The sequence below is a fragment of the Nannobrachium achirus genome (genome assembly GCF_963921795.1).
Source record: "Nannobrachium achirus genome assembly, chromosome: 7".
NCBI lineage: Eukaryota > Metazoa > Chordata > Actinopteri > Myctophiformes > Myctophidae > Nannobrachium > Nannobrachium achirus.
The window spans coordinates 11512544-11536133 of NC_137816.1; the positions used below are offsets into that span (position 1 = coordinate 11512544).

At 43.4% G+C, this 23590-nt stretch overlaps 1 protein-coding gene across 1 annotated transcript in view; it reads right to left on the reverse strand.

The window, feature by feature from the left end:
* Positions 1–23590, reverse strand: part of esrrga (estrogen-related receptor gamma a) — a gene marked incomplete at both ends in the record, with an annotated part of 119855 nt that overhangs the window by 83308 nt on the left and 12957 nt on the right. The window contains 1 exon segment of the mRNA XM_080730664.1: positions 12018–12158. Coding sequence (XP_080586790.1) covers positions 12018–12158 — 141 coding nt within the window.

Below are 23590 nucleotides of genomic sequence, written 5' to 3' on the forward strand. Positions count from 1 at the left end.
CGACCGGAAACGTGCGCTGCGGCACAATAGTTCCGCCACAATATTTTTTTTTTTTTTTTTTTTTTAACTTTTTTTTTTTTTTTAACTTTTTTTTTTTAACTTTTTTTTTTTTTTAACTAGATGGGAGCGGCCCGAAGGGCCGCAACCCTCTAGTGCATCACAAGAAATCTTGTGAAATAAAAATGTCGCCAACTAATCATCAAGGACGATGATACACGAAAGAAGAAGAAGCTCCCATTAATTACTTGCCGCACCCGAGCCATGCTTCTCATACGCTGAGTTGGCTACTCATGACCATATGGTCCACAGGTGAGAGAGAGTCTACAGACTGAGCTACCCCGACCATCATGAAATGGACTGACCCGCAGATCACAGTCACAGAAGGTCCAGTATTGACTGAGGCGTTTTCCTTCACCAAGTGACATAAAGGAAGTGGAACGCATGTTAAAAGTTGTAAACCCTCTCAGTCAAGAAGATCTATAGTTACAAAATCCACTTCATACCATAATTTCACTCTTCCTCCATTTCCCAACAAAGCAACAACAATAACAATACTAAATAAACAACACTGCAATGCACGACATTTGACTCAAAATTCAGAGCCCCATTGACTTCCATTGCAGAAAATTCAAGTTAAGCGGTTTGCAAGATTAGCTATGGACATACAGACCACACATACCCTCCTCTACTGTAGATTGCTTTCCTCTGGACCATTCCATCTCACACACTGAACAAGAAGACAGAACATTGCCGTCTTGAACATGCTGTTCAACAGGGGACGTAAACTATCATACATCTTGTGATGGGATCACGCATGCAAAATCGTTGTGTATGGTGCAATGGAACGCATGATTTTGGTGAAGCAGCTGAACTGTGCCTCATTTATTCAATATACCTCACCATTCTTGCATGGTCAACCTTTACCCTGTTGGTATTGACATACAGTATATACCGTATATGCGTTTTGCGGAGTAATTTGTGTGTGCGTGTGTGTGTGTGTGAGAGACGTGTATTTCCTCCTGTAACAGCATGTTTGCTCAAAACCACACATTTGGTGATGATCACGCACACACAGACACGCACGCACGCAAGCACACACACACGCACACGCACACACACACACACACACACACACACACACACACACACACACACACACACACACGCGCACACACATGCACACACACACGCACACACAAACACACACAACCTTCTGTCTGTCTCCCCACCCCCTCTCTCTCACAAGGTGAAAACAATACCAGCTGCACTGGCTGGTCAATCTAAAACTGTGATATGGTAGATAATTTCACGACAAAATAATATCCTTCCTTTCCTGTTCTCTTCAAACGGTATCATCATGTACAGTACATGTTTGGAATTAGAGGAACACTAAGATTAGAACCTCAACCGGCTTGACACGGTTTAGTTCAACGGGAACCATCCTAAGCGCACGTGTGCGTGCGTGCGTGCCTGGCTGCCTGCCTGCGTGTGTGTGCAAGATTTTCTCGTCAGTGTAGGTGTGTGTGTGTTCACTGTATGTGTATTGTACAGGCAGTGCCAGTTCTAGGACTCAAGTGGCCCTATGCAAGATTATTTTAGGTGGCCCCTCACTAACGGATGCGCGCGTACGCGCGCATCCGTTAGTGAGGGGCCACCTAAAATAATCTGTAGCACCAGATCGAAATGTTCTTTTTGGAGGCATATTGACTTGCTCATGAATCAAGTACAGGCAGCCAGGCCTAGAGTGAAGTTTGGGATTATGAGGAAGGAGGAAGGGGAGCGCATATTAAAATAATAACGCTAGTTTTTGGACAGGGGATACATGACATAATGTAACAATATGTTTAAAAAATATCTTCTTCCTGTGATGTGGCCCCCTTATTGGTTGTGGCCCTAAGCGGCCGCTTATGTTGCTTATGCCAGGAACCGGCCCTGTGTACAGGTGCGCGCACGTGCCTCTCTCTCAGATGAGAATCTAGATGATTTAGGTCATTTTCTTGCCGAGTTGAGCTGATAAGTGTGTTGCAGCCGCGTGCTATCTTTGTCAGCACGTCTCTTCCATCTCTCCACCTCTCTTTCTCTTATTGCATCCACTTCTCTTTCCCATCTCTCTCTCTCCTCCTCTGTCTGTTATCAGTCGAGTGTTATCGTTGTGTGAGAGAGGTTGTCTGCACTGCTGCTGTACAAGGATTTCACACCACCGTTAAATGAATGTACACGGCAACTAAACTCTAGCTGGGTCGCGTTACATAGGATGTACTGGTCCATGACCTGTCACGTGTCATGCCACCTCTTTCTCTCTCTCTCTCTCTCTCTCTCTCTCTCTCTCTCTCTCTCTCTCTCTCTCTCTAAAACATATTATATGTGAATAGATTACTAGGAATAAATGAGTTACAGATAAAACACTCTTTTAATTAATTCCCTGTTGATTCTTGTCTGTTTTGGTGGTTTTGGCGACATCTATTGTGACCTGTGATAACACTTTGTGTTCATAATACAGATTGCACAAGTTCCATTGGAAATCATGCACCACATGTGTCAGGATGGAGTCAAGTGTTTCACAGAGACTTTTTATTTTTTACTGAAGTCCCCCAAGGCTCTACTTGGTCCCCACCTTTTATCCCTCTACACCAAACCTCTTCACCTAAAATAAGACATCTACAAGCATAAAAAAGCTCACATTTTCAACAAATGTTTAGCCTATTTTCACTGTTAAGTTTACATATTTGCAGGGAATGACTGGCAACACCAGCACCAATTCATAATAATATAAAGAGAATAGTGTAGTGCCACAGTAAACTACACAGGTAAACCAAGAACATAGCGTTCTTGATTAGCTCCATCTTTTAAAATAAATAGGAGTTGAGGAAAAGGTATCAATGTTAATATTTATTATTATGATAAACGTAATAATTAAGGCTTGTGCTTCAAACTGGTGTCCCTATTTTGGGCATGGAATTATTGGAGAAGAATACAGTTTTACTAGTAAGACGCCTCAGGGCGACAAGCGACCTCGCCCTAAGGGGCGACACATCAGTATGACATCACACTGCTGACATCAGTATGACATCACACAGTACACAAATGAGCATTATATAAGACTGGCAATATCTCTCGTAGAGAGACCCCATCGCCTTCCGTACGAGTGGATATCTGGCCTTACAACCCAGATATCTCTGCCTTATAAAGGGATCCTCAGATCCATTATCCATGGACATCAGGGATGTGGACATCAGGGATCTCCATATATGGGCATACAAGGGATTTGTTCCCCCTGGCATCACAGGGATCTCTTTAACAGGGCATCATTAATATTGATGACATCAGGGAACTCCACATATGGGCATAAAAGGGATTCTGTTAGTGTGACATCACAGTGAAGCCAGAGCGTGATGTGTCAGAGCGGCAAACCCATAGACCGTAAAAATGTGTACACGTCTACACGTCTACTCGCAGACAAGCTGTGACATTTGTTTTTGTTATGAAAGAAATTTAAAATGTTCAAAATGAATCAATCTAGGTTGTAGTTGTAGCTTGTAGTTTAGAAAATCTGTTATTTAAAATAACAGATTTGCTAATGCAAATCTAATGCTAATAGCAAAAGGAAAAACTAAGTTCTCAAAATAAGTTATTTTGAGAACTTAGTTTTTCCTTTTGCTATTAACCCATTTAGACCAGGAATGTATATCTGTGTCATTTAGATTTTAAACCACTTCAACCATTATTTTATGCTTTAACAATTTAAAAATAGCAGATCTATAAGCTGCGAGCTCGTAGATCTGCTATTTAAAAAAGATGTGTAGTGTAAGACATGACAGCCTAGAGGATGTCCGGGACAGACAGATGAATGTATGGAAACATGAATGAATGCAAATGAAGGTAGAGTATGAAAGGCAGGTGAAGCCAGATGAAGCTGTGAAGATACAGACATGCTGTAGACACTGTGGACCGCTGATTTAGAACGGAAAGGTCACTCCATCAAAGCCCCAGTGATCATGTCTCACTCCGTGTGTGTGTGTGTGTGTGTGTGTGTGTGTGTGTGTGTGTGTGTGTGTGTGTGTGTGTCTGTGTGTGTGTGCACGTGCGACTGCAGGTGCGCACATGTGTGTGTGTGCGTGGATTAGCAGTGTTATCACTAACCACTGGAGGTTTAACTACCGCTCCAAACATGCCCTGACACTGACTATTGTGGCGCTCGCACGCACGCACGCACGCGCACACACACACACACACGCACGCACGCACGCACGCACGCACGCACGCACGCACGCACGCACGCACGCACGCACGCACGCACGCACGCACGCACGCACGCACACACGCACACACACACACACACACACACGCAACATGGCCTGCCTGGGTTAGCTACTGTATCAAATGAAATTGCACATGAGTATAATAAAACAAGTGTTGGGGGGGAAATTGCACCGTCGGATTAAAAACACATTTTATTAAACAGATGGTAGAAGAGGATTTCTACTCCAGTAAATATGACAGGCCTTTATATGACATGGAGAGGAGAGGAGAGGAGAGGAGAGGAGAGGAGAGGAGAGGAGAGGAGAGGAGAGGAGAGGAGAGGACCAAAGCTGTATTCTTTAAGCAGATCAGATTTGGTGAAATTGGACTGTCAGTACAGGATTGTCCTGATTTACACCTATCCATCAGAGAGAGAGAGAGAGAGAGAGAGAGAGAGAGAGAGAGAGAGAGAGGTAAAGAGAGTCAAGTAATGTTTATCCTCACTCTCCCTTGCACCTCTTATGCCAGGCAGTACTACTGCTTCTCCTTCTTCTATTCCCTTCATTTCCCCTATCCCCGCCTACCTCTATCCTCCTCTTTCTCTCTCTCTCTCTCTCTCTCTCTCTCTCTCTCTCTGTCTCTCTCTTTCCCTCCATCCCTCCATCCCTCCCATCCATCCATCTCTGGCTTGGCCAACTCACAGCCTCTCCTGGACCATCTGCTAGCAAATCTCATTTACATCCACTCATAATCAGCCTGTCTGCCTGTCTGTGTGTGTGTGCGTGTGTGCGTGTGTGCGTGTGTGTGTGTGTGTGTGTGTGTGTGCGCGCGTGCGTGCGTATATATATATATATATATATATATATATATATATATATATATATATATATATATATATTTCATTCTTGAGAATTGGGACAAAACCTTTATTTATTTATATATATTTTTTAATATTCTTCAATTATCCCGGGAAAATGTGTGACTTAAACCATGTTTTTTAGATCAACTCCATGAAAAATAAAAGGAGTCTGGGCACGCTGAAAAATGTGCAAAATCAAGTTTTCATTTTCAGTTTAGACAAAGTGCAAGCTTTCGGTCATGGACCTTTTTCGGTCATTGCACATTTTTGAGACTCCTTTTATTTTTCATTTTGCTCCTTTTTGGCTCCAGCACCTCACCTGAATACTGGCATATGAGTGGTGTTTTTTTTTCACTATTAGATATCAACTCCATAAAATGGAATATTTGAGTTAACGTCTGATGGTGTTGTGTTATTTTTTTTCTTCATTCCTCAGCACAGTCGTAGTGAGTACACAATGTATTGATCAAATTGTATTTGATCAATAATGCTAATAGAATTACACACATATTTTTGATTTAGTTTGGATTTAGAAGGACTGACTGAGTTAACATGTTATGGTTGGAACACACCAGATAGTAATGATATTTAGTGCATTTATCAAAAAAAATAGCAAGCTTACCAGAGCTTCCGCAGCTAAAACCAGGGATTAACAGGGGACTTTAGGATTTTATTTTATTTTTTATAATTTTTTTCCCACGATTTTGTAACCCATTTTCACCCAGTGCCAATTGCCTATGTAATCCTGGGCTCTGCTCTCCCTCTGCCGCGCCTGGGGAGACAACGGACTGACCTCATGCTTCCTTCAATGCATGAGTAGTCCAAGTTGTTTCTTTTCACCTGACAGGGAGGATTTCCCCGGGATGAACGTAGCGCGTGGAAGGAACGCGTTATTCCAACCAGTTCCTTTCCCCTCCATCAAGCGCCCCGGCTGGCCAGGGGGAGGCATTATTGAGGATTACTGCATGTTTTTGTGAGGGTATCAACCCTAGGAGACACGGGGAGAACATGCAAACTCCACACAGAAAGGCCCTATCGCCGACCCCACCTTTAGGATTGAGCTAAAAACCCGTTTATGCCTGATTCAATTATGTTTTTCAGAAATCTGACGGAGTTGACAACGATCTTGGAGTTGACAACTTTAAAGGGCAAAAACCTTTACAAAAACATTAGGGCGATTAAAATCTTTAATCAGATTAATACTGCATTCATCTTGATTATTCAAGATTCACAACTATGCCTAAATTATGCCCAATTTCTCAGTATATCTTTGTGAGAAAGGTAAGATGGCTTTCAACTCTCTTTTGCTCTCCCTCTGTCTCTCTCACACTCTTGCTCTCACCCTGATGTTGTGCAATATGAGCCACTGCCTAGGCAAATTGCACAGCCTTTTCTGGCAATGACTGACATGTGTTTATTCCCCATCATCCCGACAGGCCCATGCACAGGTTCTCTTTCTATCTAGTTTGAATCATTGTTTGGATCTATCGTCCATCAGATAACATATGACTAGTAGTACAGAGTGGGCGGAGAGTTGTGTTGAAATGACCAATCTAAATAATTCCATAGTTAATCAGTTACAGTATATGTATACAGTGTTTGAGTAACCAGTTAGATTGGGAAAGGAGCGCTTGTTTTAGTTCACCTGGATGTGGAAGAAGCCCATGCATTAGTCCCACGCTGGTGAATGCTAACCTGATGAATGCTACTATTCCTAAACCTAACCCTAACCTCAGTAAAACCATGCCTAAACCTAACCCTAACCTCAGTAAAACTGTGCCTAAACGTAACCCTAATCCTAACCCTAACCTCAGTAAAACTATGCCTAAACCTAACCCTAATCCTAACCTCAGTCGAATTATTCCTGCTCCACCTTGTGCCCAAAAACGAGCGCTCCCGTTCTCAATCTAACTGAATCTCAAACTAACTGTGATATATATATGGAAACCTCTGGTGTATGTGTGTGCATAGGGGGTGGACGTTACATAAGGAGAGGTGAGATGTCTCTCTGACTGTCTGTCTGTCTGTCTCTCTCTCTCTTTCTGCCCAACAATAATCCTCTTCTATAAATCTGCAATCCAATCAGCGTTGTCCATACACACACACACACCCACAAACAAACACACACGCCCACCAGCGCACGCACACGCACACACACACACACACACACACACACACACACACACACACACACACACACACACACCAGCGCACGCACGCACGCGCGCACGCACGCACGCACACACACACACACACACACACACACACACACACACACACACACACACACACACACACACACACACACACACACACACACACACACACACACACACACACACAGACACAGATGTATTGCGAGGTCCATCTGTGTGTTAAGGCAATCTGCTTTATCATTATGATTACTTTGGGCTCAGTTTACAGTGTGTGTGTGTGTGTGTGTGTGTGTGTGTGTGTGTGTGTGTGTGTGTGTGTGTGTGTGTGTGTGTGTGTGTGTGTGCGTGCGCTGGTGGGCGTGTGTGTGTGTGTGTGTGTGTGTGTGTGTGTGTGTGTGTGTGTGTGTGTGTGTGTGGATGGCTTGATGACCTGAATAAAAAGAGAACATTTCCATTAAAACATCATAGGAATATCTTAGTATATTAATACAATAATATATAGAAATTAAAGTAAATTATACTATAACACACAGAGAGAGAGAGAGAAAGAGAGAGAGAGAGAGAGAGAGAGAGAGAGGGTGTGTGTGTGTGTGTGTGTGTGTGTGTGTGTGTGTGTGTGTGTGTGTGTGTGTGTGTGTGTGTGTGTGTGTGTGTGTGTGTGTGTGTGTTTGAAGGACGCGTAGCTAGTATAGAGGGAGAGTGTAAATGGTATAGTGCACACCAAATCCTGTGAAAATATCTAAATCAACAGATATTAATAGTGAGAGATGATTATTAAATTCATTCTACTTCTGAGCCACCAACATGTGGAATGTGGAGTGACTCACAGTCCCTATCCTCCTTCAAAACCAATCTAAAAGAGTAATTACAGTACAGGTACAGGAGTATTTGTAACTGCATGGCCCCTGTTAAAAGCAATGACCGCCCCACCCCCGACTCTTTAGTGTAGATATTCTCTTTTTGCTTACTACTCGTTTATACAGGCGTTCCCACCCATTTTTACCAATTAATTTCCAAAACTTTTCCAAAACTTTTCCAGAATATTTAACCCAATTTCCAGGACTATATAACAATAATTCAGCTCATTAACAAGTCGCTTACTCCTATGTGCAATGCCCAAAGAGTGTATGCCAGTGGTTCTCAACCTTTTCAGGCCGTGACCCCCGAAAAAATCATATTTGAACTGGGGACCCCGGCACCCTGACGAGCACTACGAGTTGAGGAATTTTGTATAACATGGTTTTATTGTGAAAATAGCCGATCTACATGCTCACAACGCCTCGCGTTGCGAGGCGTTGTGAGCATGTAGACAATTTGGCCAATGTTAAATTTGTAATTTCAGAGGTATTAACAAAATCAATAACCAAAGACAATGCATAGCTATTTTTTCCAGGACCTTCCAGGACCCTTGATCAATTCCAAAACTTTTCCAGTACTGGAAAAATATTTTTCTAATTTCAAAATATTTCCAGGAATTTCATGACCGTAGGAACCCTGTTTATATGATGTTTTTGCATTATTGCTATTATTGTTTGTCTTTAAATTAATTGAATAAGCAGAACCGCAATGGAAATAAGCCTTATAGGCTTTTTTGGGTTATCCTTTAAGCATCATTTTGCATAAATCATTTCTGCAAACTGTTAATAAAGTATGCGATCAATGAATCAATCAGGTGAATGTGTATTACATATAGTGTGATTTCATTTTGATTTAAATGAAACTCTTTAATATCATGTCTGTTTGATATTATAGGCACACCATCAGTTTGAAACAAGCATCATGTGATCCTGGGAAAAGGTTTAGTTGGAGAACATTTTAACATACATTTTACATTATGATTTGCTTTAACTTGTATCCTAACTTTCCAACACGTCTCCACAGCAGAGTGGGTGTGCAGTGTGTGTGTGTGTGTGTGTGTGTGTGTGTGTGTGTCTGTGTGTGTCTGTGTGTGTATGTGTGTGTGACCTCGAGTCATGCCGTGACTCCCTAGCCCCTGGCAAACCTTTCCACACCTCTCATCACCAGACCTCACTGTGCCAACACACACACACACACACACACACACACACACACACACACACACACACACACACACACACACACACACACACACACACACACACACACACACACACACACACACACAGTACACACATGCTTGTTGCTTGATTGGCTGAGAGCCTGCACGCGAGTGGCATGCCAGTCCCCTAATTGGCTTGACCCAGACTAACCCAGAAATCCTATTGGAGTAAGATGCTTCAACTTGAAGACCCAGTCTACAGTGCACACGCACGGTCGGTCGGTCAGTTGCACGCACACACACACACACACACACACACACACACACACACACACACACACAAATAATTTTTTTTTTTCCAATTGATTTGATTGAAGCCTGTGTTATATTGCGCTCTTTGTGTGCGTGCACAGAAAAAGGCAGATCTACAAGCTCATGTGTTGCACTGATACTTTGTGAGCCTGTAGACTGGCGTTTTCCGGACGCCACGGTGCAACTAAGTATAAACGGGGTGTACTGTACTGTAAGTGTATGTTGCTATAGCTTCCCCTCACGTCGCCAGGATAGCATTCTATCCGTTTCACATCTTCAACACTGAATCCTCTGGAACTATTTTAAGACTCCACGGATCAAGTTTTTACTTCTTGCAACAAAAATTTGGTTGCCACGCAATATAAGCCCAAAATGTGCTTACGCTCTGGAATTTTACTCCACGTCAACACTAGCCTGGTGACTCAGCTGTCAATCTGAGCCACTGGACTGACTGTTACTGCTGTGTAACATTACTGCTCTCCTGTTAGGTGTGTGTGCGTGCATGTGTGTGTGTGTGTGTGTGTGTGTGTGTGTGTGTGTGTGTGCGCGTGTCGTGTGTGTGTGTGTGTGTGCGCGCTTTATGTAGTCTATCTATGTGGTATTTTGACCTGAAAACACGAGAAAATAATGGAGTTATAAGTGAAAAGAAATTGGAATATAGACAAACTGCATCGATTTACATACTGTAGTAGGTCAATTGCTTCCTTTAATCGTCTCTCTCTCCTTTCTGTTTCTTTCCTATGCATTCCTTTTGTATCCTGGTGCTCACTCTAGACTAGCATCAACATTACCTTGACAAACTCACTGTTTCTCTCCCTCTCCCTCTCCCTCCCTCTCTCTCTCTCCCTCTCTCTCCCTCTCCCTCTCCCTCTCCCTCTCCCTCTCTCCCTCTCTCCCCCTCTCTCCCTCTCCCTTTCCCTCTCCCTTTCCCTCTCCCTCTCTCTCCCTCTCTCTCTCTCCCTCTCCCTCTCTCCCTCTCCATCTTTGTCTTTCCACTTCATTTGCTGGGACAGTCTAAATAAAGGAAGGTGTCTGACTGAATGCCCCAGATTGAGATGGTGGTGGACCCCTGCTCATTGGAGGGCCCGTATACGTGCACACACAAGCTGGTGCATGTATGCACCCCCCTACGCGCACACACACACACACACACACACACACACACACACACACACACACACACACACACACACACACACACACACACACACACACACACACACACACGGTAGCAGGTAGACAGATGGCAACACACATATTCACAGGCATCAGCCCCTACAGCCACGTGCACAAAAAAAAAAGAAAAACGAGACACACACACACACACACACACACACACACACACACACACACACACACACACACACACACACACACACACACACACACACACACACACACACACACACACACCCCTACAGTATGCATAAGACACATACTGCATGTGCACAACCACAGAGACCACAGAGATGACCTCAATGGTCAAAGAGACTGGTCCCGAAAGATACACAATACGTATTTTACACCTCTGATCAATATGTTCAATATGTCCATTTAAAAGGGTAAACGGTGCACCCACATGGGTCTATAGTGCATTCACACTATAGACACATTCCAGATTTAAAGCCCGTCGTTGTCTCTCATCTGGGTTCGGATTGGTCGGGTGTAACGTTAAACACTTGAACTCCAGCATTAATACTGGGGGAATATTCGCCAAAAGCGGAGCTTGTAGATCGGCTATTTTTGGCGAGGTGATTTGGTGTAGACAGAAAAAAAGAGGGTTGAAGTGGTTAACCCATTTAGACAGGGAACGCATTATTACTTCAACCATTATTGTATGCTTTAAATAGTGAAACATAGCAGATATACAAGGTCACAGCGCAGAGTGCCACGCTGCGAGCTAGAAAAGAATCATGAAAATGAGTGCAAGTCTTATGATATTTTTGACCCGATTCTACAAATGTCTTCTAAATCCTCAATCCGTTTCATGTCAAGGACCCCTAGAATAATATGTATTTGGCCGAGGACCCCCATCTCAAAACATGTTGTTCCAGGGATCCCCCCAGAAGCAAATGTTTGAGTTACAAATCGTCACTGTCGGGCAGAAACCTCGTATCTCCAAGTTTCAAATTTGTATGTTTTTTTTTCACAAAGTAAAGCACTGCTTCATCACACGAGGCCGTCACACAAAGGTAGTGAAAACAGCAGATCTACAAGCACACAACGCCTCGCGGTGCGAGGCGTTGTGTGCTTGTAGATCGGCTGTTTTCACTAGTTTAGATGGTTTTTAAAATGATAAATACAAAACGAACGGTTTTGGACATACAAGGTTTTCACCCGACAACGACGAAATGTTCGCTTTTAAAGTATGAAACAATCCCAGGTCTTTAGTGTTTTAAAGGGGCGTTGCTGCAGCGGGGAGCTGCGTTACCTGGGGTTGTAGAGGGCATGTGCGTTGGCCTCCAGTGTGTCGTAGTTCTGCTGCATTCTCCAGGCGCCCGCGCCACATTTAACAAACGACTTGGAGCTGTCTTCACTGCTGCTGTTCACAGGAACCTTGGATAAGTTCATTCTGGAGAACGGAGAGACAGAGAGAGAGAGAGAGGGGATGAAAAAAACAGTGCAGTGAGAGAGAACCACACAGAAAGGACATTGAAAAAGAGAGAGAGAGATAAGGAAGCGTGTTTGGAGTCAGACAGACAGACAACGAGAGAGAGAAAGAGAGAGAATAGCGAAAGAAGCAAAGAGAAAGAAAACTAGAGAGAGTAAAGAGGAATGTTCACAAACATTCCTGTTCACAAAACCAGATCTGGTCCCAAGTATAGACTTTGATAACCTCGCTTTACAAAGAATGAAAAGATCACACACACAAGCACACGCACAAGTGCACGCACACACACACGTCTTTGCCTCTACATCTGCCTCGACATTTTCAACAAAGGTAACACCAAGTTTTGCAGCATTACAGCCGTTTCAAACTATCTGATGAGGTTCATCTCAAGTGAATCAATGTACACAGTAAGTTCCACAGTGTTCACTTGACTCTCAGAGTTAACTACAACATGGCTCCTCCACGTTCATATACCGTAAGAACTAAGAACCCTATTTTTGTTTAGGTGTCACTGGGCCACGGTGTTGCATAATACTGTATGAGTTGATTCATTTCATTACAATTGATGGTGAGACTTGGGGAGCATTCTGGGTTTTACATTAAATACTAAAACATTGAAGGACAAAATGGAGACAGACACAGAGAAATTTACATCGATAGACTCACAAAATGATATGCGTCAAGTGCAGACAAGCAAAATGACAATATTGCTGGCCACTGAGTCTCCAAGACAGCCTGCTAGCATTCAAGCAGACACGCCGACACACAGGCACGCAGACAGACAGACAGACAGACAGACAGACAGACAGACAGACAGACAGACTTGTGCATAAGGCAGAGACACAGACGGCTGACATTTTATAAGACACAGCAGAGGGTCTGTGACAGTAAACCACTGAACATTAATGGGTTACCGTCAGGTACTGTAATAGTCTGTGTGCATGCCTGTGTGCGTGCACGTGTGTGTGTGTGTGTGTGTGCGTTAGGTGCATGACATTAACTGAAGCACACCCGGGGCTGATTTTAACGTCAGAGTGGTTTCAGCGTGTTTAGGAGGAGAAGGCTTTCAGGAAGCAGCGCAGCTCGGGGGGGAGGAGCCTCTAAGCGTCAATCAAACTCAAGACCGTCGTCAGGGGAGGAGCTGTCGCCGGGGTGATAAGGTCAACGAGGGCGAGGGAATCAGAATCATCCATGGTGTGAAATAACGGGGGGAGAGAGAGAGAGAGAGAGAGAGAGAGAGAGAGAGAGAGAGAGAGAGAGAGAGAGAGAGGGACAGACATAGGGACAGACATATTGAGAGAGAGAGAGAGAGAGAGAGAGAGAGAGACAGTCACAGGCAGTGAGAGAGAGAGAGAGAGAGAGAGGAACAGCAGGTATTGCTGACGTCAGAAAGGGGAGCAGAGAGGTTGGTAATGAAACGATGGAGCTGGCCTCCTTTTAAGGGGAAATACCAAGGGAGCTCTTTATTATAGCGGGGCAAAAAATAGAAGATCATTTATATATAGAGACATTTAGAAAGCACAATGACACAGTTTGAGTCTGTGGTCATCATAACAGATCTCTGTTTGGATGTTTCACACGTTTAGTTCAACGTGACAATGTGTCAAAAACTAAAAAGTATTTTCTTTATACTATACTTTTATTTTTACATGATCCCCCCCCCCCCCCCCTTTTAAGAGTTTTGTGTTAATGTTCAATTAAACTAAACAGAAACCTGAAAAAAAAGATGAATTCACTGAGGAAGATGAAGAGATATGAAGTTGAAGTTGAGATGAAGTTAAAGTTCTTAAAAAGGGAAGAATGGTGGAGTCACGTGACGCGCTCAACCAAGATGGCTGCGTAGAGGAGAACGGCTCTCACATCTTTTCACATTCTGCTTATTTTTAATAGTAAAGAACTAAAAACTTTTCGAACCGACTTGTAGAAACCTTTATAAGGTGCCACAATGCCCCAAGAGACACGAAAAGTCTCATATGCGGCTAAAGCAAGCGTGACGTCGTCGGTCAACACACGAGGAGCTAGCAACGCGGCTAACAACGAGGCTAGCGTCGACCAAACACAGGGTAACTCGCAGAGAGTGTACTTATTCCCCCCATCTCCGGCTCCGACACGACTGGAAGATAAAACCGTGGACACTCGCAACAGGGGGATGTCTGGGGACGTGAGTAAGGAGTTTGAGAAACTCACTGCACTTATTTTGGCGAAATCCGAGGCTCATGATAAAAAGTTGGAGGCTATTAGTGTGACGACGAAAGCTACAGATAGCAAGCTAGCTGACATAGCTAACCGCATTTCCGAGGTGGAAAGACGGGTGGTTTCGCTGGAGGAGGCGGTCGACGACATACGGGCCGCTGAACCGGGAACCTCCTCAGCTGAATTAGATGCTCTACGACTGAAATTGGACGACATTGAGAACCGGGAAAGGCGTTTAAACCTAAGACTAGTTGGATTTCCACCTCATTGCGAGCAGGGTGACGTCATCAAGTTTCTGTGCGACACATTACCAACTCTGCTGAACATACAGTTCCCTCACGGTCTGGAGTTCCAGAGGGCACATCGAACCGGCCCACTACGAGACGGGGAGACGGGCGGCGCAGACGGCGGCGGTGGTCAACCTGCGGCTGGGAGAACCATCATCGCCAGATTCCTGAGATTCCAGGATAGGAACCTGGTCGCCGACGCAGCACGGAAGATGGGCAACGTCGTATGGAACGACCATCACATCATGGTGTTCGCCGACTACTCCAAGCTCGTCATGGAGAGGCGATTCAAGTTCAAGGAGAGCAAGAAAGCACTCCACGGTTTGGGAGTGCGTTTCTCCCTGGAATTCCCTGCGGTCCTGGTCATTCGGACGCCGCAGGGGAAGCGCCGCTTTGAAGATGCTTCAAAGGCCATGGTCTTCATCCGATCCTTGGGGTGATCTTCGCACGCTGATGCTGTGGTAGCTCTTTGAGTACAAGTACCTACATTTTTTATTTATTCTACTTAACCCTCTCTCTTTGTTTTGATTTTCTTTTGTTTGTTTAATTTACAATGACCCTTTTCTTTTAATGCCTTAATCAAGTCTATTTTTGTTTCCTTGTTTCTTTTTCTTTTGGTCTCATTTTATATTCCTTAGTTTCTATTTTTACTGTTTCCCTAGCTTTTAAGCTAATTGTATTTACTTTTTATAATAAGTGTAGCTAGGCTACCATTCTGTTTCGTAAGGGATAGTATAGGATAGAACTGGTGGGGCAATGTTAAAACTTGGCCTAGTCTTAGATCTTGGTTCTTTTTCATTTTGTATTTTGCTATAGGTAACATGTTTCATGTTGGTGACTTAAGAGTGCTCTGTATTAAGGCAGGCCATATTATATACTCATTCTGGGGCCCATGCCTGGGGTGAATCTTTTTATAATTTACTTTATATATTTTTATTTTTATTTCTGTATTTATTTTTATACTTATGGGTTTGTGGATCTATGTATGTATGTACGTATGTGTGTATAGGTGGATATTTATATATATATATGTATAGCTTTTATCTTTTATTTTTCTTATTTCTTACCTTTCATCCTCAGTTTTTATTCTATTGTGTTTCTGTAACAATTTTTAGTTATGAAGAAGTAACTAGGTGAATGTTGTGTTCAACAAAGTGTTTAATCTAATTCAAGGATTCAATTTAGACCTGAGATGAGGTGGGGTTAAACGTGAACCGTATGGCTGGTTCCTTGGGGCTGCGAAGCCATGCGCACTGTGTATGAGTGAAGGGAGGGTGTGAATGAGTGACGTCATGGAGTTATGTCTTAAGGGGAAGAGGCCTGCCCGGTAACTAGGGGGCGTGTGTGCATTCCTTCTGATCAAAACTACAAGCTACAGCTGCTCAAAGCACATGGCCTCTTCTGTTGCTAGGTTACGGCCTCTGACCCTTCTAAACATGGAAGGGGTCGTCACCTGGTGGTTAGATAGTGTAAATTCATGCAGTGTACTCACGTTGTCGCTCAGCCAGCATTTGTGTCTGTGGGAGTGTGTGTGTGGGTATGTGTTCTGTGTGTATCTGTGTGCTTGGGTTTGTTTAGTATGAAAATACTTCAGATTAATGTTGAGTTATTTGTCTGGGTGTGTGTGTGTATGCCTTCTCTGTGTGTATGTGTGTGTGTGCGCATGGGGGGACAGTTCATAAGAGCCTCCCATTTATATAGGTAAACTGTTGTTTTATTTTTATTTATTTTTTGTTTGAGGGGTTAGGTGCACAACTGCACATAGGGTCTAAAAGAGGCCCCGATAAAACGGGGATACTCTCAGGGCTGTTGCAGCAGGCTCAATTCAGGGCTGGCTGTTTGATGGGAAATTGCAAATGAGAGTAGCGGCTGCTGGGTCCTGGTGTGTGTGTGTGTGTGTGTGTGTGTGTGTGTGTGTGTGGGTGTGGGTGTGTGTGGGTGTGTGCGTGCGTGCGTGCGCACATGTGCGTGCGAGATTGTAGGCGGGGGCCAACAACGTTTTCCATCTCCTTTTCGTTCTTTGCCTTATATAAAGTGGGGGATGAAGCTATTGGCCCCACACTCTGTATGTTAGTCTGGGCGTGCATGTGTGTGTATGCGGGTATATGAGGGAGCTAGACTGAATGATCCAGGGTCCTAGCGGCACTACTAATTTGGGCATAATTAAAAATCGAATGAGGTCGGTGGGTGTACTTTACAATCATTATAATTTTTGTTTCTTTACTATAATATACGATGGTTAATGATGGAGCGGGGGGGGGGGGGGGACGTTTCACCCACCCCTTCCCGCCCAGCTGGGGTTAGATTAGTGGATGTGGGGCGGGTGTGGGAGGGTTCGATTTCAGGCAGCTGTTGGAGGGAGTCATGGACCAATCTAAGGGCAGGGATTATGCCTGGTTTACCAGACGGTCAGGGAGGGGGGTGTCTGCTGTTTTTTTTGTTCAGTGTATGTCTATGTGTTTTTTGTATAATGTATATTTCAAGCTAAGCAAGCACAGGGGAGGGGAGTTGCAGTTAGACCTCTGCACTAGCTGGCTGACCTTGTGTCAACCGGCACTTCAAGTGGGTTGAAGCTCATGAGCTGGAACGTCAAAGGTCTCAATGACGTGGTTAAAAGGAAAAAAGTTTTGACCTTTGTTAAATCCAAAAAATGTGATATTGTGTTCATGCAGGAGACCCATTTACTTACTCAAGAGACAAAGAAGTTATGTAGGGACTGGGTAGGATTTGTGGGAGCAGCCTGGGGAAATAGTCGTAGCAGAGGGGTGGTCACACTGATTAGTAAACATCTGCAATTTAAATGTATCAAGGAGAGCAGGGACGAGGAGGGAAGAATTGTGTTAACATTGTGTCAAATCCAAGGGAACGTTGTGATATTAGCTAATGTGTATGCTCCCAACGTAGATGACCCCTCATTTTTTGGTGTTCTTGAACGGATGATTGGAGAAATGGGGGATCATCCTATTATTCTTGGCTCCGATCTCAATGAAGTCCGGGATAATATACTTGACCGTAGCTCGTCAGCTCCCCGCTTATCCAGGGCGCAGGTTGCTCTAAATGATATGACAACGGAACTTGGTTTGGTAGATATATGGCGTCTAATGCATCCAATGGAAAGAGAATATACTTTTTATAGTTCCCCTCACGGCTCCTTTAGTAGAATTGATTATTTTTTAGTCTCGCAGTCTTATGTATCATCAGTAGTGACAACTGAAATAGGCAATAGAATTATTTCAGATCACAGCCCAATTTACTTAAACCTGTCGTCATTTCGTAAGCCTGAGAGATCTGTCAGATGGAGACTCAATTCTAGCCTGCTTTTGGACGAGACCTTTAAGGAATCATTGAGAGCACAGATTAACCTGTACATAGAAACCAACGTGCCCTCTGCTCCATCGGCTGGGATCGCCTGGGAGGCCTTGAAGGCTTTTCTCCGAGGCCACATAATTCAACATGCGGCGTACAAAAAAAAAGAGAATGCGGCTAGGCTCCTAGAATTGGAACGCAAGATTGGTTGTGCGGAAACTAAATTCAAAAATGATATGTCTACGGAAAATTTGGCTGATTTAACTAAACTCAAATATGATTTCAACCTTATTATGACTCAGAAGGCGGAATTCAGTCTATTCCGGGCTAGGCAGAAATATTTTGAGGAGGGTGATAAAGCCGGAAGATTACTCGCCAGATACATAAAACAAAGAGAGGCTATGAGTGCAATCCCTGCTATTAGGGACGACGACAGCAATCTTATCACGGACCCCAGAGGGATTAATTATGCGTTCAGAGATTTTTACAAACACCTTTACACTTCTGAGTCACGAGTGGACAAAGACGAAATTGACTCATTTCTAACGACCTTAGACTTGCCAAAACTGTCAGAGGACCAAACTGCTCGTCTGGATGTGCCAATTACTATAAGCGAAATTATAGACATTATCAAACTTCTGCCTACGTGTAAAGCTCCTGGTCTGGACGGATTCACGGCTGAGTTCTTTAAGGCTTACGCTGAGGAGCTAGCTCCGCTATTATTGAAAATGTATGATGAGGCACTGTCGGAGGGTCACTTTCCTCCTTCACTAACTGAAGCAGTTATTACACTCATTCCTAAGGCAGGAAGGGATCCGTTAGAGTGTAAAAACTACAGACCAATTAGTTTAACATCATGTGACAGTAAAATATTCTCGAAAATATTGGCTAACCGCCTGGACAAGGTTATTACGACCCTTATCCACCCAGACCAAGTCGGGTTTATTCGCTCTCGCACTTCCTCTGACAATATTAGACGTCTGATTGACATAATGTGGACCACCCAAGATGACTCCGCCCCCTTGGCGGCCATTTCTTTAGATGCGGAGAAGGCATTCGATCGTGTAGAGTGGCTGTACCTGCTTTCCACTTTGGAAAGTTTTGGTTTTAGCGAAAAATTCATCAATTGGATAAAACTTATATATACTCTTCCCACTGCCTCGGTCTTAACCAACGGTATTATATCATCCCCTTTTCAGCTGGGTAGAGGGACCAGACAGGGAGATCCAGCCTCTCCCCTGCTCTTCGCCGTCGCCCTTGAACCTTTAGCCGCGGCTATTCGTAGAGAACAGGCATTTCCAGGTATAATAATGGGACACTCAACGCATAAGCTGATGCTTTATGCCGACGACATCCTCCTTTTTGTCTCTGAACCAGAGCGATCCCTCCCGGTGCTATTCAACATTATCGATAAGTTCTCATCTATCTCAGGCTATAAGGTGAATTGGTCCAAATCTGAAGCTCTCCCTCTCTCTTCATTTTGTCCTAAGACGTTGTTTAATTTGGGCTCCTTTGAATGGCCCCAAAAGGGCCTAAAATATTTAGGCATAACTTTCCCACCTAAATTGGATGACTTGGTTAAGACTAATATTGAACCTTTACTGGATAAGTTACGGACTGACGTAGAGCGATGGTCATCTCTGTATCTCTCAATGTGGGGTAAGGCGAACATTATCAAGATGAACTGCGCTCCGAGACTTAACTATCTGCTTCAGGCTCTCCCGGTTAAAATTCCACTGCACTACTTTAAACAATTTGACCAAATTTGCAACAAATTTCTATGGAATAATAAAAAGCCCAGGATGAATTTGAAAAAATTACAAAGGCCGGTGGACAAAGGAGGCCTGGGTGTCCCAAATCTTCTATTATACCATTATGCTTTCACTATGAGGCATATGATGCAGTGGGCTTTACCTCCGGAAAGGGCCCCGCCGTGGTATGGTCTTGAGAGTGCGGTGTTATCACCAATCAAGCCCTTTGACTCATTGTCAACTAAACTGGATATTGTAACCAGGGAACATCCTATTATATCTCATATTGTTTGGGTTTGGAAGAAAATATCATGTACGTTCAAGTTCGATCCCTTTCTTCACTGGTCTGCTGGGATATGGCTTAACCCTAAGCTGTGCATAAATAAAGAGCCATTCTATTGGGAATCATGGCACCGAAAAGGTATCTCAACTCTGAGAGACTTGTATAATGGCTCTGTCTTAAAATCATTTGGAGAATTAAAAACTGAATTCGGTATACCACAGAATCATCAATGGAGATTTTTCCAATTAAGACATTTATTGGGAAAAACATTCGGCTCCTTTACATCCCCCCCCCCCAAATCCGATACAGTAGAAATTCTATTAAAAACTTTCGGGATTGGCCATGAAGCGTCGGCATATTATGTCATGCTTCGTGAAGCATCCGATACTACTATGCACGCAATCAAGATCCCTTGGGAAAGGGATCTGGGGGTGACAATCTCGGACAGGGAATGGGTCAGAATTCTGGGGAATATCAGGAAAATGTCGAGAGAACTACGTACTAGATTGATTCAATTTAAAATAATTAATAGGATTTACTGGACTCCCTCAAGACTATTTAGGGTGGGCCTCACTGAAAACTCTGAATGTTGGAGATGCAAAGACGGAGACGGTACGCTGGTACACATGCTTTGGAGCTGCTCTAAAGTCCAAGACTATTGGGGGGGCATTCACGAGAGACTGCAGCGGATAACAGGCCTGATCATCCCTTTCAATCCTAGCTTGTTCATTTTAGGAGATCCCAATATACTGTCCGCCTTTGCCCCCTGTTTGGCCGAATGGATTCAGACTGCTATCATGCTAGGCAGGGGGCTCCTGGTCAAAGAGTGGAAAAATCCAACAGTTCCTGCTCTATCACAATGGAGTGCAGCCTTAGGTCAAGTCGCGGCCTATGAGAGGTTGTCTTACAGGTTGCTTAACAATACGGACAAATACGATTTGAAGTGGGGTCACTACCTGCTGCAGGACTTGGGACTGGGCGGCGTTCCCGGCTCGTGAGCGAGCCTGTACTCACTGGTGAACGTGAACAATAACATTTTTATAGGGGGTTTGACTGTGGATGTCCGTTGTTCCTGTGCACGCTTGAAAACTGTTTATATTGTATTTTTGTATTTTTATTTTTTGTATGTGTATGTTTGTATGTTGTATTGTCATTATTGTCTTGTTAAAAAAAAGGAAAACTTAATAAAGTACCAATCATAAAAAAAAAAAAAAAAGGGAAGAATGGTGAACAAATGAATTCATTTATTTCTCAGAATTCAGTCTCAGTCACTGAAAGATCTATGCCAAAACCTTGAAGAGGTAGACTATGTATGTATCAAGGCGTAACCACTTGAACATTCCTATTCTGGGCAGAACCTTCGCCAAAAATATTGTTGTCGAAGTGATTTGGTGTAGACGGAAAAAAGTGGTCAAAGTACAGTTGTAACTCAGTTACAACTGTACTGACTCAGTCAGTTCAGAAAAAGCTATAGGTATGGCAACATGACTGGTGTCTTGCACGCGCGCCTTCGCGCAGGCATGATACATTTATTTTAAGAAGTACATTTTTTTTCCCCCTGTTTCTACGGTTTCTTGGGCTGGATATGGCAGCCTGGAATGGTTGTTCAAGTGCAGCTAAACTTGGCATGTTAGTAAACGTATATACCGCACAATTAACATTAATGCATTGCACCTGTGCAGCTGACCTGTGGAACCTGGGAATATACCATTTTGTCAAGATGGGAGAATACAAGTGTGGGGAGCATATAATTATAATACCCTTGTTAAAGTGACCATTTTGTTAAATTTAACGTTTGTAGATAGACATTCATAGATTTATATTTAAAAATAAAAGTAACTTTTATTTCCCCCCCCTTGGCCCAGGGTATGGCAGCTGCATACCCCTGCCATACCCAATTGACGCCCATGTTCTAACTACAGTGTGTTCACTGGATGCTAAATGTAAATGTATCCATGGAGAGTGTACAAATCAGAGTTATATTTCTACAGTCTCAGAGACAATTTCATTTTGTAGATATTTTATTTTTGGCAAATTTCTCCCCCGGAAAAGTCATGCTGGGGTTCAAGTGGTTAATGCCTGCTGTACTGGTACATCAATAATCATTTATTATATGATACATATAGGGTGTGCCAAATGTAGTTCTAAGAGCGGCCATTTCTTGGGACAACACAGCCTTACACAGGTGTTCTGATTAGACTATAGCATTAGTTCTATGCAATCAAACAATTGAAACACCTGTGTTTTGTCCCAAGAAATGGCCGCTAAGGACTACAATGACGTAGCCGCTGGCACACACTATAGGACCACAGTGGAAACAATTACCCAGGACTTTGTTGTGTTATCCTTTTAGCTTTAATGTCTTACTTGTATAATGTTTGCATTTCTGACTTAACAAAGTATTCAAACAATCAATCAATCAATCAAGCAATCAATAAATCAATCAATCAATATTACTACCCTTAAACTAAAGGCTTCTGCCTTATAAAAGGACATGAATAGAGTTGCGATTTCATTCCTTAAAGGCGTTTGTATGAATTCTGAGATCTAATGATGGTTTTAGTCAGTTTTTGTCCTGTGATGAAGCATCGATACATATGTATTTATGTTCTAAAGGTGAAATGAAAGAAACAGGATGAAAAGATGATGAAATTCTAAAATAGTTCATAAGATCAGCTGTTGTCTTCTGATTGCGAAGTGGTTCATTTTAATTAACTGAATACAGAAAATGAATTTTAATGGATTGATATGGCTGGCATATTAATGGAACACATTTTTATAAACTGAATTATTAAATGTAATGTTGTTACTGTCGAGATTTCTCTTTAAAAAATTACAAAGTGATTAAAAGATTAATTATGACAATAAAAACATTTATAGCTACACACAGACACACACTAAAATGTTCTCACAAAGATTATTCTAATTATGTATTGAATATATTTCTCATTTGAGGAGAATGACTGTGAGAAGAGAAGAGAAGAGAAGAGAAGAGAAGAGCAGAGCAGAGCATTAACCTATGTGATTGTACCTCAACCTATTTCACGCTCCTGTCAGAACGTGTAAGGCCTGCCCTCTCACACACACACGCACGCACACGCACACAAGAGCCCAACGCGTGCCTTGCACGGTGTACGACAGGCGTGCGAACGCGCACGCACACACACACACACACACACACACACACACACACACACACACACACACACACACACACACACACACACACACACACACACACACACACACACACACACACACACACACGCATGCACGCACACACACACACGCATGCACACACACACACACACAGATTAGCACAGAGGACAATGAACAGCAAGCCAAGAATGTATGCAAGTACGAGTGTGAGTGTGTGTGTGTGTGTGTGTGTGTGTGTGTGTGTGTGTGTGTGTGTGTGTGTGTGTGTGTGTGTTTGTGCGTGCATGTGTGCATGTGTGTGTGGTGTGGATGCTCAGCGACTCGTTCAACTGTTTCTGCCCCATCTGTGAATGGAATGACCATGAAGCTCTATGCATGTGCGTGTGCACACATAACAGTGTGTGTGTGTGCACA